This window comes from Physcomitrium patens, chromosome 15 (assembly GCF_059467195.1).
Source record: "Physcomitrium patens ecotype Gransden chromosome 15, ASM5946719v1, whole genome shotgun sequence".
Lineage (NCBI taxonomy): Eukaryota > Viridiplantae > Streptophyta > Bryopsida > Funariales > Funariaceae > Physcomitrium > Physcomitrium patens.
Genome location: NC_143424.1, coordinates 6,413,219 through 6,429,028, shown reverse-complemented (window position 1 = coordinate 6,429,028; position 15,810 = coordinate 6,413,219). Strand labels below are relative to the sequence as shown.

At 40.3% G+C, this 15,810-nt stretch overlaps 1 protein-coding gene across 2 annotated transcripts; it reads left to right on the top strand.

Moving 5' to 3' along the window:
* The first annotated feature begins 8,083 nt into the window (after positions 1–8,083).
* LOC112292789 (protein NLP6) lies at positions 8,084–14,305 on the top strand. 2 transcript variants are annotated; one of them, XM_024541606.3, is made up of 6 exons: positions 8,266–8,344; positions 9,792–9,854; positions 10,103–10,915; positions 11,112–11,159; positions 11,339–12,419; positions 12,649–14,305. In XM_024541606.3, exons 3-6 carry the CDS (start codon positions 10,220–10,222, stop codon positions 13,914–13,916), a joined length of 3,093 nt encoding a protein of 1,030 aa, XP_024397374.1. In that variant the 5' UTR covers positions 8,266–8,344; positions 9,792–9,854; positions 10,103–10,219; the 3' UTR covers positions 13,917–14,305. The 2 variants fall into 2 exon arrangements, with proteins under 2 accessions (XP_024397373.1, XP_024397374.1); XM_024541605.3 differs by having other exon boundaries at positions 8,084–8,344; positions 9,792–10,915.
* The last annotated feature ends 1,505 nt before the right edge of the window (positions 14,306–15,810 follow it).

The following is a 15,810-nucleotide window of genomic DNA, read 5'->3' as shown; positions in this document are numbered from 1 at the left end:
AGGAGAGGCCTGGCTTTTGAAATGGCTGTGGGTGCTCCGGAGGTGGTAGCCTGCTTCGGGATCATTGGAGAAACCCTGAAGTTGTGTTAGATGATGTGCAGTTCATAAATTTACGATCGCAGTAATAATAATAATAACTACCTCCACTACTGGAACCTTTGATCCAAAAAAACCTCGAATGAGCCCAACTCCGAATGAAGCATCCTTTTCAACCTTGCCAACCCACTCACTCCTGACCTCCAGAAGAGACAACCGAAAGAGAGTGCAAAAGCAGACGAGTGGATTAGAAACAGCCAAGGAAGCTTGATATAAAAAAGAGAGCTTGGTGCTGATATTTATACTGAGACTTGGTATAAAAATACAGTTATTCTAAAATACTCTCCCATGTGTTCCCCGCAGGAGGCCGCCGGTTGAGCAGGACCAGCGAGCAGTGCTTACGTGGTGGCCTAATCTAGCATTGTGCGTAGGTGGCATAGAAATTGGGTGACATGGCAGAATTTCAGGCTGTTTTAAAAGGAATTCCCAGCTGGCAGGCGGCTCCCCCTATTTCATTGAAATGTGAGCGGTTTCAAGGACTCCCATGAGCTTGGCTTAGGCCCACATGGCTGGCATGAGTATGGAGGACCCCAGTTTCAGTTAAGATGCTCTTTTTGGGTCAATGGCTTCTCTCTCTTTTGTGTCTTCTTGCTACCATTTGGAATACCTCTGAGTTTATTTTTAGGTTGTGATAATTGATAACATATTATTCTTCTGTAAATTAAAAATATTGATAGAAAATTTGACACTTTTACGGTTACTTTTTGAGGAATGAAGTTATGAAGAGTGAATGAGTATGAACTTTGTCCTATAGTCAATGGTAACAAAGGTTGAATTAATTGAAGAGATATTTTGTGCACATTGGTTCTTTGGTGTTTTAATTTTGACTTTTGGAGCCAAAGTTCTTTGTCTTCCAGAGAACTATGTCATTGCCAACTATTATTGTTACTTGGTTACAGTGACACATTTTTCTGTCTATATTCAAACCATCTAATAGCTTCTTTTGCACAAGAGCTTAGCCCATTATAGCGTTTTTGACAAAAGCTCTCCATGCAGACATGAATGCAACCATGGACAATGTTTTGAAAACTAGCATGTTTTTATCCTCACACTTGGCACACATGCACCCACATTCATCCAATTGTGTTGCATCTGCAGATTCTACAGCCATCCAAGGCTTCATGTGGAGTAGAAGGAAAAACAAATCTATGTAATTTGGTGTTGGGTAATATTAGGCTTCAAAGTCAGACAATACTTTTTTTTTTTTTTTTTTTTTTTTTTTTTTCTGTATTTGTTGAATAGTGCATTGTTAGAACTTTATGAAAATGCTTGAAATTAATAAAGTAATTTACTGTGTATTTGAAATGTGACCATTTTTTTATTTAAATTCCTCAACATGTACCCCTCAAAAAATAAAAATAAAAATCAGAAATTATTATGATGATAAAAACTAATATTCCTTTTATTTATTTATTTATTTATTTATATTTATTTTTTCTCTTATATGTTAAGTAACACTTGTGCATGTGGAGTTCATGTTTCAAAGATAGATTAAAACAAAATAAAATAAAACAACCCAATCAAATTTAGTAAATTTTAAATATAAAAATAATAACATCTATAACACAGTGAAGCATAAAGTCAACATTTTGAATAAATATTTTTGAAACAGACTCATACTTGAATGTAAAATCAATCTTTTGAAGCACAAATGTTACAACATTCATTTCTCACGTAACATACTTGCATATGCATGATAAAATGAGTGTCAGTCTGTCTTGCAGATGAAACACTCAAGGGTTATTGTAAATAATGAACGAGGTGAAAAGAAACCAAGCCTATAGAATGAGATAAAAGAATCCAACATATCAATATCTCTTAGCTCATCAAAATGGTAATGCTGCTTTATTACACATCTTCTGTCTAGTAGTACGGAATGTGCATAAAGTACCCTTCCATTTGTAATCAATGAGGGGAAAAATAGGCTGTGGAAACACTCACTAATCACCATGAACCTCTAATGAAGAGTGGGAAAGGGCTTGGATGTCTTGGCAATCTGTGGGACCCCAGAAAGGTTTCACTAACCCTAAGAAATGAGGTCTTCAAGCCTTTTCATTGAATCCCATATTCTGGGCAGCAAGGCTTAAAGCCTGGAACCATTTGTCATCAAGCATGCCCATGATCAAGTAGGCCCATCCCCATGTACAGTCAAAATTGTCAAATTTTTTAAGAAAACAAAACAAATAAAACAAAGAAACATAACTCAGGCCCCACACAATAAAATTGGAGGCTTGTAAGTGACAAGTGTTCCCCCTTCCTGGACCATTGGGTTCTCATTAACCTCCACCCAATGTCTAATGTCTTGTAATGGGGGGAGGTAAGATGCAGATTTAGTGGGAGAGAACATGAAACTTCCTGAGGTGTTAGAGTTAAGTAGCAGAGATGGATTTGCATGTGATGTATTTATTTATTTACTGTGATGTATTCTCCTGTGTTCAGTTTTTTTGGGCATGTCATGCACATTGCCCAAGTTTGGTGCCTGAAACTGTTAATGACATTCCTAAAGCTCTGTTCTTCAGTTTGGTTTAGAATCCCACACAATGATTGCAGGGTGGTAGGTACCAAAACTTGACCATTGTCAATGGAGGTTTTTCTCTTTTTTCTTTTTTCTTTCCAATCATCTTCAAATTAACTTGTGTTCTCCAGATGAGTGGCTCTACTCCAAGCCTCATAAATTTTGGCAAATACCCAAATTTCCAAATTTAGCTTAATTTTGGCACCAATCTCTGATGAAATATGGCATTTCTAGTAAAAGCCAGAAACGAAAGTTTATAAGAAAAATCAGCATGGTTTTGACAAGGGGAATCACTATTTTGAATGAATTGCACCTACTTTACTTGATATTGCAAAGAATTTAATGTTGTTTCATTTGGAACACTCCTTCTAGAGCCAAATTGATTAGCAATTGGCAAAACTCATCCTTCTTCCGCTTTAAGATTGAGAAATCTGGCTCCACCAATGTTGTATTTGCAAACTCATTAGCCAATCTCCCACATAAGTTGTGAAGGTGTATGAATCAACACTTGACATTGTGCTAAGCATCATTCAATGTGATCTTATGATTGAGCCAATCAATACAAATTGTAGTTGCCATCTTGTTGTTATATGCTTTGATTAACAACTTGTGATCTATTTCAATTGTTTCTACATCAACCTCCAACCAATAATTTCTAGTGTGATTGCAACGAGGGTTAAGAACAATGCTAATGAATGTACATGTGGGACCACTTCCAACAAAATATTATTGTCTACATCTTGCTCCGCTTGATTGCATGAGATTCCTTCAACCAAACATACTAAAAATTTAGTGATTTTTAGAAGCATACAGGATTGCTCTTAAGTTGATAACAAAACAAACATGTTATAGATCCATAATTATTGTTTATAGATATGTGCAAGGACACTACGTAGTTCTATCCACCAACAATTGTGCATGTAGAACTTAGAAACGTCTTGAAAGGTGTCATTGAGGTTGACCAATTTGATTCACAAATAAAATATTAATCTATATAGTTTGTTATGATAGAATTATTTTTGAAGACTGCAGAATGACTAGTGTAATGTTGGAGATTTCTAATATGAGATGTACTGCAATTACATATTATCTACCATAACAATGTCGGTGCAGACATAAGATTCTTCTCTGCAATTCATTGTAGTAGTGGGTGACAATGGCAAAGCTTTCATCTCAATATTGAGATGAAATAAGTCCACAGATTTGTATCCTTTGAGCACTTCAAATCCATTTCAAATACAAGATTCTTTTGCACTAGAAGATGAACGCTAAATGCATGTATTGACTTATAGAAGTCACTTGAATTCATCTCAATGACTCTTTCTTTGATTACAATATTGATTTGATGCAAAAGACACCAAATGCAAAGCGTTTATTTAGTTGCTTCCATATCAAGAAGGATGGCTATGCCACCATGTTGACTTCTCATGGTGTTTTCACCATCTGAGCTAAAGACAATTAATTTACCATACCAGCCACAATGTATATTGTCTAATATTTTGCAAACAGATAAGGTAATGTTTGAGGTAATATGGAATGGAATGGAAATGGCAACCAAATGCAAGTTATAAATCACACCATCAACTCAAACTCTGATTTGAATATCAAAGAATAATATCTCTTAATGGCAAGAACTTTCTCTAGCAAGGATGAAAGACCTTACAAAATCATTGCTAAGAATGTTAAAGATGATTTGTAAGTTTATGCCCACAAGAATACAAACAAACTGGCTGACCATGTGGTTGTTGAAACCAACTAATTTCAAATTTTTGAACTTCTCCTTGTAATGGGTGATGAGTGCAACAATCTGTAGGAAGAAAAGACCAACGAATGTATGCTTCAAAGCAAGTTCAAATCAAGTGGAATTCTTAATCTTCATAAAATATAATTTGTTTGGCTATTTAGAGAACAATTTCAATGGGTTTTTCATTGTGATGGCTTCAAAATGATCTTCCTCATCGTCTTCTAGACAGAAGAATGCATCTTCAATGATATTTTGAACAATTGAATCCAAAATCTCAAAGTAGAGCTCATCATTGGGGCTATCCAAAAATTTATCCATAGTTCACTTCTTCTTGTTTACAAGATATGATTTATTTGCTTTGTTTGTCAACAAATTGTATGATTCCCATTCAACAAAATGTTGGCATTCATTGTGACTGCAATAATTTTCTTTGCAGAACAGTTGCTTCCATAATTGAACATTCACAATGCATCTATGCTTCACATTGGGCTCATCTCTATCCCCTTGACCATTGTCCATACAAAACAAACATTGAACCAAAGAAACAGCATCATGAACATCACAAGAACGAATCTCAACTCCAAAGTCTAGAGCATGCTGAGGCTGGAATGGTGTATGGTGCTTTGACATGGAAAATTTTGGTCAGATGGTTTTAGGGTGTGCAAATTTGCAATTTTGGTCATAACAAAAACAATGCTAATTTAGGTATTCAGCCTGTTTTACATTAAGCAAATTTGGCACCTATTTTTAGATAGCCAACATTTAGAGGCCTGCTCAACTCACACTGTATGGCCCCTGCACACAAAACCAGCACTACAACCCTCCTATCTACCACATTATGTTGCAGGTATTGTGGGACTTGAATGGGACCAACCAAGCCCAAGTGAGTGGAGAAGTCCAGATAGATCACCCCAGAAATCAAGCAAGTAAAGTTTTGATTAGGCCTTGGTTCCACCTCTCAATTCACTCTCACTGTGGTGTGTACATGTGTTTTTATTTATTTGTTTATTATCTTTATAGGCGGTTTCTATCACTGTGTGCCAATGAGAACTGGAAACACAGTTGCTCCCTTTTGATACCAGTCTCACCTGAATCTCATGTAACTAATCAGTTTGTCTCCCCTATTCAAAGCTGGACTTATGATGCTGATGCTAACAGAGCTAAGGGCAACCATCCATGTATCTCTTTCTCCTTTCCCATCCTCAGAATTTTCCCAATGCACATGCCCTACATAGACACATAGATATCTTCTTTTCCTTCTTCCCTTGTATTTATTTTTTTATCCTTAATTTCTCAATTGAATTTACACTGTAAAAGTGAATAAAAGTGTAAAAAATGAAATTGGTCTATGTGATTTTAACAATCATTTCAACAAACTTTGATTTTTAAAATTTTAAACATATATATATATATATATATATATATATATTCCTCACTAGTGGTTATCCACCATAGGTAAATTTATTGTTGTTGTTGTTACTGCTTCAATACAATACAAACAACAACTATTTTTAGTTGACTTAGACCAAAATTAATACTTTGTGTATGCAATGATAAGTGAGAATGTGTAAGTATATCTACTTACATACATTGATACATACATATCAAAAAAAATCAAAATGAGAAAGTTGAAAAGTGATAAGACAATTGCAGGAACATAGACTCAGTTGTGCAGCTTCAAATGCATGAGTGATGAATATATTCATATTTAACTGTTCAGAAGCTTGAAGTTTTACTATTAGAAAAATTATAATGTGGAATGACTGTTAGGAAAGTTCTTGGTTTTGCTCTGAAATGTATTTAGAAATATTTCTTATAGCTTTTGCTACAGTGTAATAACTAGTACAGTTGACAGATTTGAAAAAATAAAATAAAAAATAGTAAGATTGTTTCCTTCGTTTTTTTTCTTGCATATTTCTACAACTCATGTCCAGGATCTGCATGAAGAATGATAAAATAAACTGCAAGACAGGTTTAGTACAGTGTTTCCTTTTAAGATTTTATAATGCATTACAGTTGCCCTTATTTAACAAAACTGTCATCCCATGATCTTATATTATTACACTTACCTGAGGCATATGTCATTCAAGATACCCAAATTTTATGTTCCATCAAAACCTGGAAGAAGTGTGTTGCAAGGTACAAATTCCAACATCCAGTCACACCCACAGTTGTTACATCCAAGTTAACAAGTAGTAGCATGACCTTTTGGGAATATCTTTTGAGATGCTTCTCAAAATCCCTTTAATTGTCTACTAATTCTATCAGAATGAGACCCAGTCTTCCTCAACTCAATATTCACACATACAATTTTTATACACAACTTATGGTTTCAAAATTTTACCCTAGAGGATGGTCCTTGGTGGGCTATTTCATTACAGGTTCAGTGTGACAATTCAAGGAATGTTTCTTGGGATAATAGAATACAGAGGTGGTGGTGGGAACCATGGTGCAGCACTTCACTACAAAGGAGGCTGTAGCAGCAGCTTGACGCTGCATCCCAAGGGAAAGAGAGTTATGGAATGAATGGGTGACCTTGGGCATGGAGGGGGGGGGGGTGTGAGGCTGGATGCTCATGCAACTTCCTTCCTTCAGAACCATGTGCCTAGAGGGCAAAGCACCCTCCTTTGGCTGACTCACTCACTCACACTGCAGGAATATAACTAGTTTGGTTCTTCCCCTTGAGGGAATTGTTCCCCATTTATTATGTGTAGGCTGACTTGGAGGGGGAACAGAGAGACAGGTGGGGTATTGAGATAGAAACCAATGAAGAAGTGGAAGGAAGACTTTGCAAGTGGGCATTTCCATCCTGGAGAATGTACAGCAACCAACAACAGATTGCCTCCCTCTCTTCATAACCCTCCTGGTCCTAGTAACATACCTTGCCACAAACTTAGGGAAACTGTAGGCAGTCCTTGGAAATAGAGGAAGGGGAAGGAGAAGGAGAAAGTTGGATTCCCAATGCACAATCTGTGTTTTTTAGTAGGGGCTTTGTGCTTAAGCTCATGACTGATATACTGACTGACTGACTGAGTGGCCAATCATACTGGAGAGTTTGGGGGGGGGGTATAGAGGTAGGGCAAGAATGTCATTGTCCTTTGAAAGGAACCCTCCAGAGAATCAACGTGACTCCACAATTGTAACTACCATGGCATGACAGTTGCACCCCCCCCCCTTCCCCAAGTCTCTCCTCTGTTGTGTTATGGCTAACTGCATGTATTCAGTTGTAACCATTTGAAAAAATTAAGGGACAGAAAGAGGGAGAGAAAGAGAGCAGAGACTGATTAGATTGGGAGGTGATTGTTTTGTAGTGACTGGGTCACACTAAACAAGCAATGTCACACTCCCTTGGTTTACATGCTTTATAAAAAGAAACTTACTAGTATTAGCATTATTATTTTTCGTATCTCGTGGGCACCCCCATTATTATTTTAAAATAAACCAATATACTATTTTAAGGGAAGGGTTTAGGAAAGGGCTGCTTGGATGCAAACGAGGCAGAGGAGAGGAGGAGAGAGAGAGACAATTTCTTTTCGATTCATCCGCCTGAATACGAGTTTTCGTGAACCCCAAAACGCCAGGAATCAGTGCGGTGTTAGGGGAGGACAGTACCTGCGCTATGACCGACCGACCTGGTCGGGTTGGTAGGTATCATGGACTCGTTGGGGGGGGGGGGGGGTTCCCAAAAATGAAGTCTCGCAGGCATTTAGACGCCACCGATCGTCTCGCAGTTTTTCTTCCGCTTCCGTTTGCACGTTCAGCCGACTTGGAGAAGAGTAATTCGGTGGTCGATCAGTTCCGTTCCTGTTTCGGCAGAGGATGCATTGGTAGTGAACGTGAGGGGGGGTTGATGTGATCGATTATTGTTAAGTCTGTCGAGTATTCGAGGTGCGGGGCAAGGGAAAGACACGGATTGGACAGGTGCAGAGAGCGAGCGTCTCGGGAGGTCGATCATGGTGTCAATGCACCTTGTGCGTGGACGCTGAGAGGTTTGTGCTCGTCATTCTCGTGTTTGAGTCTGCTGTTTTGGTTTTGCGAAATTTCCTGGGCCGAAGGTGTTAAGGGATTCAACGATGGTCGGTAGAGAGGTAGTGTAGTCGCGTTTCGACGGTATCTGGATGGAATTTGTAGAAATGTCGGAGAGAGAAAACTAATAGTGTTTAGTTTTGGGCTTCATTTCTGTTCAATTTAGCGTAGTAGAGATAGGCGTTGTTTCTCGATAGTAATCGCGCCCCTCAGTAGGTAAGAGCATGGCCGTCTGTCAGATTATTCCTCCGTCATTTGAAGCGACTTAGAATTGTCACGTTTTCAACGGCTTGACGATGGTGTGCTCAACCTTCTAGATGAGTTGTCTTGGAGTCGTTCTTACCCCAGGATGATGATCTAGAGTGCACGAAGGTCCCTTGTTCAAGTCAGACCTTGTGCTGCTTGTTCTCAACTGGATGTGGTAACTTGCAATTCGTAGTCAGGTTCCCGAATTCTGCAGAAATATATATATATATATATATATATATATATATATATATATGTTGTTTTGCTTTTTTTCAAGTATCGTTCGTTCTTCTGTATCTCTGGAACAAAATTGTAGGGACATGTAATACTTAAACGTTAGTGGTCGAGCTTTGAACTAGGCGCGGAGTGTCTGTAAGGCATTTCTCCAACTTTGTTTATGATTTAGTGTTGACTCTATCATAGCAGAGATTCGTGTTCAATAGGCAGTTTTCAGTGACATCGTTTTGCAATGGTTAGAAGATTTTGATATAAGTAAGCATATTACGGCCTTTTTGGTGGTAACTCGATTTTTGCAGCCAGTTCGAACTTATTTTGTTGTCATTCGTAAGTGTTTTGCAACTCCTAGACTAAATACTGTCAATCTACTGTCTACCCATTGAAAAAGTCGAAGGCTAGCTGAGTGACAATGAAAGTGAGGCATTTTATAACGGTAATCTTCACATTGTTGAGGGTGAATCATTCTTGTATTTCCCGAGATCAAAGGACTGCAGTTAGTATTTTGATAGTTTTTGTAGAACTAGATTCTTCTCAAGCTCAATCGCCAACAGCAGTTTTTGTAATCAAAAGCTCTATTTTTATCAAAAAAGCTTAATTCGCTACCATAAAGTTGACATTAGATCACATTGATGGATCGTGCTGCTTTAGAGAAATGGTAGATGATGCGATCATTGAGATTATGAGAACATCCTTACTGGCGAGTTGACTCTATTATTATGAATATAATTATTGGTTTCGTTTTTTATTTTTGTTTTTCTTCTTCATTGCTGTGTTCGTTGTCGTGGTGCAGCGTAAGTACTTTCGTTTTCAAAAGCTGGACATTGACTTGGGTCCTGGTTCTAGTAACTGTTTAGCATGACGTAGAAAACAACTCGTTATATTCCTGTCCTGATGTCTGTGGTCTCTGGTCGCTTTCGATCAATGCAGGTGGTTCAATTCGCGGTGGAGTTTAGAAGCAGATGCCGCCGTCTGAGCGGGAAGTGGCGATGGGTATAAGCACTGGTGATATAGTATCCAAGTTCGTTGTGGATGATGGCTTGTTGTCAGATTTTATGGACTTGGATTCATTGAGTGACCAATTAGATGAGGAGGAGTCATGGATGGATGGGGCCAGCGGAAGCAGCAGTTGCGATTTCACTTTAACGCCATACTCAATGGCCAGTAGCGATAATTGCTATGCTTCCTTCTCACCCCCCTCACCCGTAACCTCGCACTCATCATCACTGTACTCCTCGCAGACCCCCAGTGCAGCTGGTTTAGACGGCTTGCAACTCCTGCAACAAGTCCTCGATGGCGCTCCATCTGCTTTCCCGCCTCCGTTGAGCCCAAGCCCTGTTGGAAGTGGCAACATCGACATGCTGTTGTCGGATCAAAATTTAAGCTCGATGGAAAACGTGGTGGATTACAATGATCTATTCGAAAAAAGTCGTGTGAACTCGTCCTTTCTGGCAATGCCAAGTGAGGATGACGAGGACGAAGCCGAGGAAAAATCTGGACTTTCAGAGGAAGAAAAGGTAGTGGGCGAAGGGGAGACAAGGAAGAGGACGCTAACACGTGCACTGTCAAGTCCGCCAATGTCTTTCCGCGACCGACTGCTGCAGGCTGTGCGCTACATCGGCCGCCTTCGGATGGACGTGCTGGTACAAGTTTGGATGCCTGTGGTGCAGCAAACGAGCAGCAGTTCTTCCAAGCGAGTTCTTATCACGCGTGATCAGCCATTCGTTCTGGAGCAGAAGAATGATAAGCTGTCGAATTTTAGGAGCGCTTCAGAGGATTATGAATTTGCAGCCGATGCTGGGATTACCGGCATGGGCCTCCCCGGTCGTGTATTTGTGCACCAGATGCCGGAGTGGAGTCCCAATGTTCAGATGTATAATTGTCAGGAGTACCTGCGACATGTAGAAGCTCAGCGCTGTGACGTTCGTGGATCACTTGCACTCCCTATCATGGATCCTGTCTCTAGTCAGTGCGTTGCAGTTATTGAGTTGGTTGGGTGTACCGAGAAGATTCAATTTCATTCCGACGTGGACATCGTCTCACGAGCTGTGCAGGTTGTTCCATATTCAGCTTTGTGCTTCTGTATTTCATTCTTTTCACTGCAAAAGTAACAGTTTTCATGCATATTGTTCATTTATTTGACATTGCTGATGGGAAACGATGATCTTGTATTGATTTCTCTTTCACGGGTTTTGAAGCAACTGTCCGGTTTTTTATTTTTTTTAATCTTATTTCTTGTTTTTCATTCAGGCTGTGCATTTATCAACTGTGAACAGTCTAGAGACGCCAGTACCCGAGGTACTATTCTGGTGAACCTTGATATCCATGCTGCAATTTGTATATTTGCCTTATGGGCGCAAAAAGATGATTAGCTGCCCAGTGCACACTCATTTACACTGCTGTATTTTATTTTTATTTTTATTCTGAGAAAAGGGATTTCCTGATTGGAACTTTTTCATGACTGTATGGTGATGCAGAGGCTGTCACAAGGTCGACAAGCGGTCCTGAACGAGATTGCGGAAGTACTAACAGCCGTATGCGAGACTCACAAACTCCCACTGGCGCAGACTTGGGTGCCTACTTATCGCTATGGCAGCATGGACATCAAAGTTCATCAGAGTGGCAGCAAACGCATGCGGTCCGAGAATGGAAGCGGTTTGAGTCGGAATACATCCTCATCCCCTTGTAGTGGCGAGATTCTCCGGACCGGTGATGGTCCTTGCTATGTGAGCGATGGTCGGATTTGGGGATTTCGCCGAGCCTGCCTGGAGCATAGTCTTGAGAAGGGCCAGGGGGTGGCTGGCAAGGCTTTCGAAACAAACCAACCGAACTTCGATTCCGATGTGAAAATCCATTGTAAGACTGAATATCCTCTCGCACACCATGCTAAATGTTTTGGCCTTGGGGCAGCTGTAGCCATTCGACTGCGGAGCATTCGCACTGGCAACGATGACTTTATTTTGGAGTTTTTTCTTCCCTCAACGTGCGTAGAAAGCAAGGAGCAGCAATTGTTGCTTAATTCATTGTCTATCACAATGCAACGAACTTGTCGGAGCTTGAGAACCATCACCGATGAGGAGGAGAAGGAGGAACTTCACATAGCTGGAAATGGGAACGTGCTTGTAAAGGCTGAAGCTAAAGAAGAACCGATTGATGGAGATTGTGTCTTCCATCCACGTACCCCATACGGAAGCCAAGAAGGGATATCTTTAATTTCATCAGGTGCTAAAGGCGAAGAACAAGCAACTCATTGTCAGCTTCCACATCCTTCTCTAATTAGCCAGCTCTCACTCCAGCGAAATTCAAATTGGCAATCATCTTATCTATTGAACCCCAGTGAATCGCAACAACACGCATCTAAAAGTGAGGACAGCGACCCTTTGGTGAATCATGTCCTCGGTTTGGACAGGCTTGGTTGCTCAAATGCAGCTCAAGTTGCTGCATCTCAAAGGCGTAAGCTTGATAGAAGACGAGGAACAACGGAAAAGACTATCGGCCTTAGTGTCCTTCAACAATACTTCGCGGGTAGCCTGAAAGATGCTGCCAAGAGCATTGGTGGTTAGTTCCCTGAATCCTCTCATTGTGAATTGCTCGATCCCTCTGGGTGTGGGAGGGCATAGTTATCAATAATGTTTATAGTCCGACCGTGCCTTGTGCACCAATTTGAGCATCCTTTTGTGGCTGGTGTCTATTACAGGAGTCCTGTTTGTTTTTCCAATCTGTTGAGCAATTATTGTCATTTTCCGTGACTCTATGCCAACCACTACTGTTGCATTGTTTTTTACAGTATGTCCCACAACTCTTAAGAGGATCTGTCGGCAACACGGAATCTCTAGATGGCCATCTCGCAAAATCAATAAAGTTAGCCGGTCGTTAAAGAAATTGCAGGGAGTTATTGATTCAGTTCAAGGAGCAGATGGTGCCCTGCGAATAAATGCATTAACAGGAGATATCACCACCGCATCTATGGCAGCTGATAATGGTTCTGGCCACGCTGGTAGTGATGGATCATGCGCTAAAAGCAAGTGGTCTGTCTCGTGGTCTACGCCAGCCCCCCGCAATCGTGATTTGGAGGACCATAAGGTGCGTGGTGGGACTTTATTGTTGCCAAAAGAGGAAGATCGCAAAAAGCATGATTCATGTTCGCCCCAGTCGGTGCTCATGTCCATTCTTTCGTCTCCAGAAACTAAACCGAGTCGACATTGGCACACAAACGAGAAAAGTGCTGGTGTATCTGCGGAGGGCAATGATCTCGCAGTTGGACATGATTCTGGGTTTAGAGGAGCAAGCACCTTGTCTCCTGGAAGCAATTTGACAATTGACACTGGACTTGCAGTCGTCTGTGATGCAGTTACAGCTCATCACGATCTCTTGGGGGCAAGGAGCCAACAAAGTTCTCCAAGTTCAGGATCCTATGATGATATTGCGCCCCCAACTTCCAAGGTTGATTCTAGAGGAAGCGGGCTGCCGGAAAGTAAGACAGGATCTGGATGTCAAAACCAAGTTCATGATAGTGCCAGTGCTGAGGTTGCAATTAAAGATGTTTGCAAAAAAAATAAAAGTCCTGAGGTCGGTGTTTCATCAAGTTCTCTCAACGAAGACCAGGAACAAGAGCGGGAGGTAATGGGTGGTTCGGGTACGTCCAACTCCCCACGTTTTGGCTCTTCCACCGCTCAAGGGACTAGTGATTGCAGCTCCCCATCGTCTGCAGGCAATCCATCTTCACATATGAAGACATGGCCAGCTCATAGTGACGTCATCACTATGAAGGTCACATACAATGAAGACACGGTGCGGTTTAAGCTCTCTAGCGACAAATCTTACCTTGACTTGAGAGATCAGGTGAACAGGAGGCTGAAGTTGGCAGGGCTAAAGTTTGACTTGAAATATCTCGACGACGACGAAGAGTGGATGCTTCTTGCTTGTGACGCCGATCTTCAGGAATGCCTGGAGGTCATGCGTGTTTCTAGGCGGAATGCCGTCAAACTCATGGTTCGTTGTAACGTCTCCTCCAGCGTCGAGACAAGCTGTGCGGACGATAAAACCCTTAGTTGATTTTATAACAGTTCCTTAAAACAAGTAGGTTAGCCTCGGCCATTGCATCTTCTTATTCTACTATGGAGCATCTTACTTTTTCCAAGATACGGGAACACTTGGAGTAGGTCTCTGGTGAGAATGATGCTGAATCCTTCATTGGCCTGAGTTCAAATTTTGCACATACCATAAGCCGCAATCAGATGATGAACATCTTCTAGTTGGGGTAATTGGTTACTGGGTTTGCCACGCTCGGTGCTCAAGAGTTTGTGAGTAACTCTTTGTATTTTTGCGAATCCTTCTCCTTTTTTTTTTTTTTTTTCCCCAGTAATTGAGGCATTTTATGCAATTTGTACCGTATTTATGCTGAGTCTACAAGTATTGATGAACTTCAGAACACGGTTACCACACCTATGTAATCTTCCATGGATGAATTCCTTTGTATGAATAATGATAAGGCGATGTGCGGTCAAGGCCTGTTGTGGAAACGAATTATGTAGAAATTCTTTTGTGTTACTATTCTCTGTTAATATAGTGTTGAGATTGGTAACATATGCGACCGCTGCATTGAAGCAGTTATATTCTGGAAGCTATCTGGTAGTAACTCGAAATATACTGAGTTGGAATGGAACAATCACATGAGCAAAGTAGTCATCCGCGAGTCGACTCGGGGCACACTTGTATTGAACTTCAACCACCTGCTTTACATGCTCTACATCCTAGGTATACACGTAAGATGCATATTCAGGTCATGTTTTTCATGGCCTTCAAGAGGTCATTTTTGTCAAACGCTTTCAAGTCATTTGCGCAATTACTTGAGCGCAAAGCTCAGACCATGTGAATGGAAATTATTGGCCTCAAACGTCAGCATTAGTAATTTTAGAGCTTTCATTTAACAAACACCCATGGACGTGTTTAAGGGTGAAGAGTTTAAATAGAACCGTTGAGTTCACATGGCCAAAGAACTTTTGAGAATAATCCCTCCGCTAATCCTTAAATCCTAGTTTTAGTTCCTTGAATATTGTTCTTGAATGGTAAAAAGGAAGACAGGGAAAGAGTACGAATCAGACACTTGATCAAGCGATGACAATGAGGCATAGCAGTTTCACATCGTGAGATGAAGCAATCCCAGCTGGAGTGCTTGAACCCACCTGGGTAGGTGCTGATCCCATAGTCTTGTTACCAACGATTACAACTATGACTCTATGCGGGGATTAGTTCGGATATTCAATTTGTACATTTTCAATGAATTCCTTTCAGACCTGCTCGTGTACTGATGGTTGAACTAAAGAAATTAAAATTTAATCCAACAGTTCTCTGCACATCACCTCTTCATCATTCAGATTCACTCTGAAGGGCTTTTGTCTGCCGCTCCTGGAGAGAAGCGAGGTTACTGATGAGTGTGATGCATTGGGTGCAGATGGCAACAATAAAACTCTCTCAAAGTTGAGAAATATTTGAGTCGATGAGAATGCAGATCCTGCTCATACTCCAAGCTCTTTCTTCTGCTCCAAGTCAAGTTCAACACCGAACAATTTTACCCCACTTGTATGAAGTTTTCGTTTGACCAAAGCTTGTTGTTAGTTGCAGCTCCATATCAACTTCAACGAGCATGGACAATAAAAGGAGTAGATAGGTCAATTCTAACTTCTTGTATTGTTATTTGTTGTGATATAGTACAAGTAGAGTTGTAATATGTACGGCTAGTAACCAATACCTATTGTTACAGGTCAATCAAATCATTTTTAGTTGTAAGACTTGATATTCTAAAGCAAGCTTAATAAGAAAATTTTACAAATAATTTTCTTGGTTTTTACTAATAAAACATTGTTATAAGAATTTTCAATAAAATACTGCTATAAAAAATTAAAATAAATTTTATTATAAGTTTTACTTGTGATTTATCTACTTCTAC

Coding starts and splice junctions, on each gene's coding strand:
- LOC112292789 (XM_024541605.3), top strand. CDS start 9,824: ATGCCGCCGTCTGAGCGGGAAGTGGCGATGGGTATAAGCACTGGTGAT. Junction 10,916..11,111: donor TCGTCTCACGAGCTGTGCAG/GTTGTTCCATAT, acceptor TTTTTCATTCAG/GCTGTGCATTTATCAACTGT. Junction 12,420..12,648: donor TGCTGCCAAGAGCATTGGTG/GTTAGTTCCCTG, acceptor TGTTTTTTACAG/TATGTCCCACAACTCTTAAG.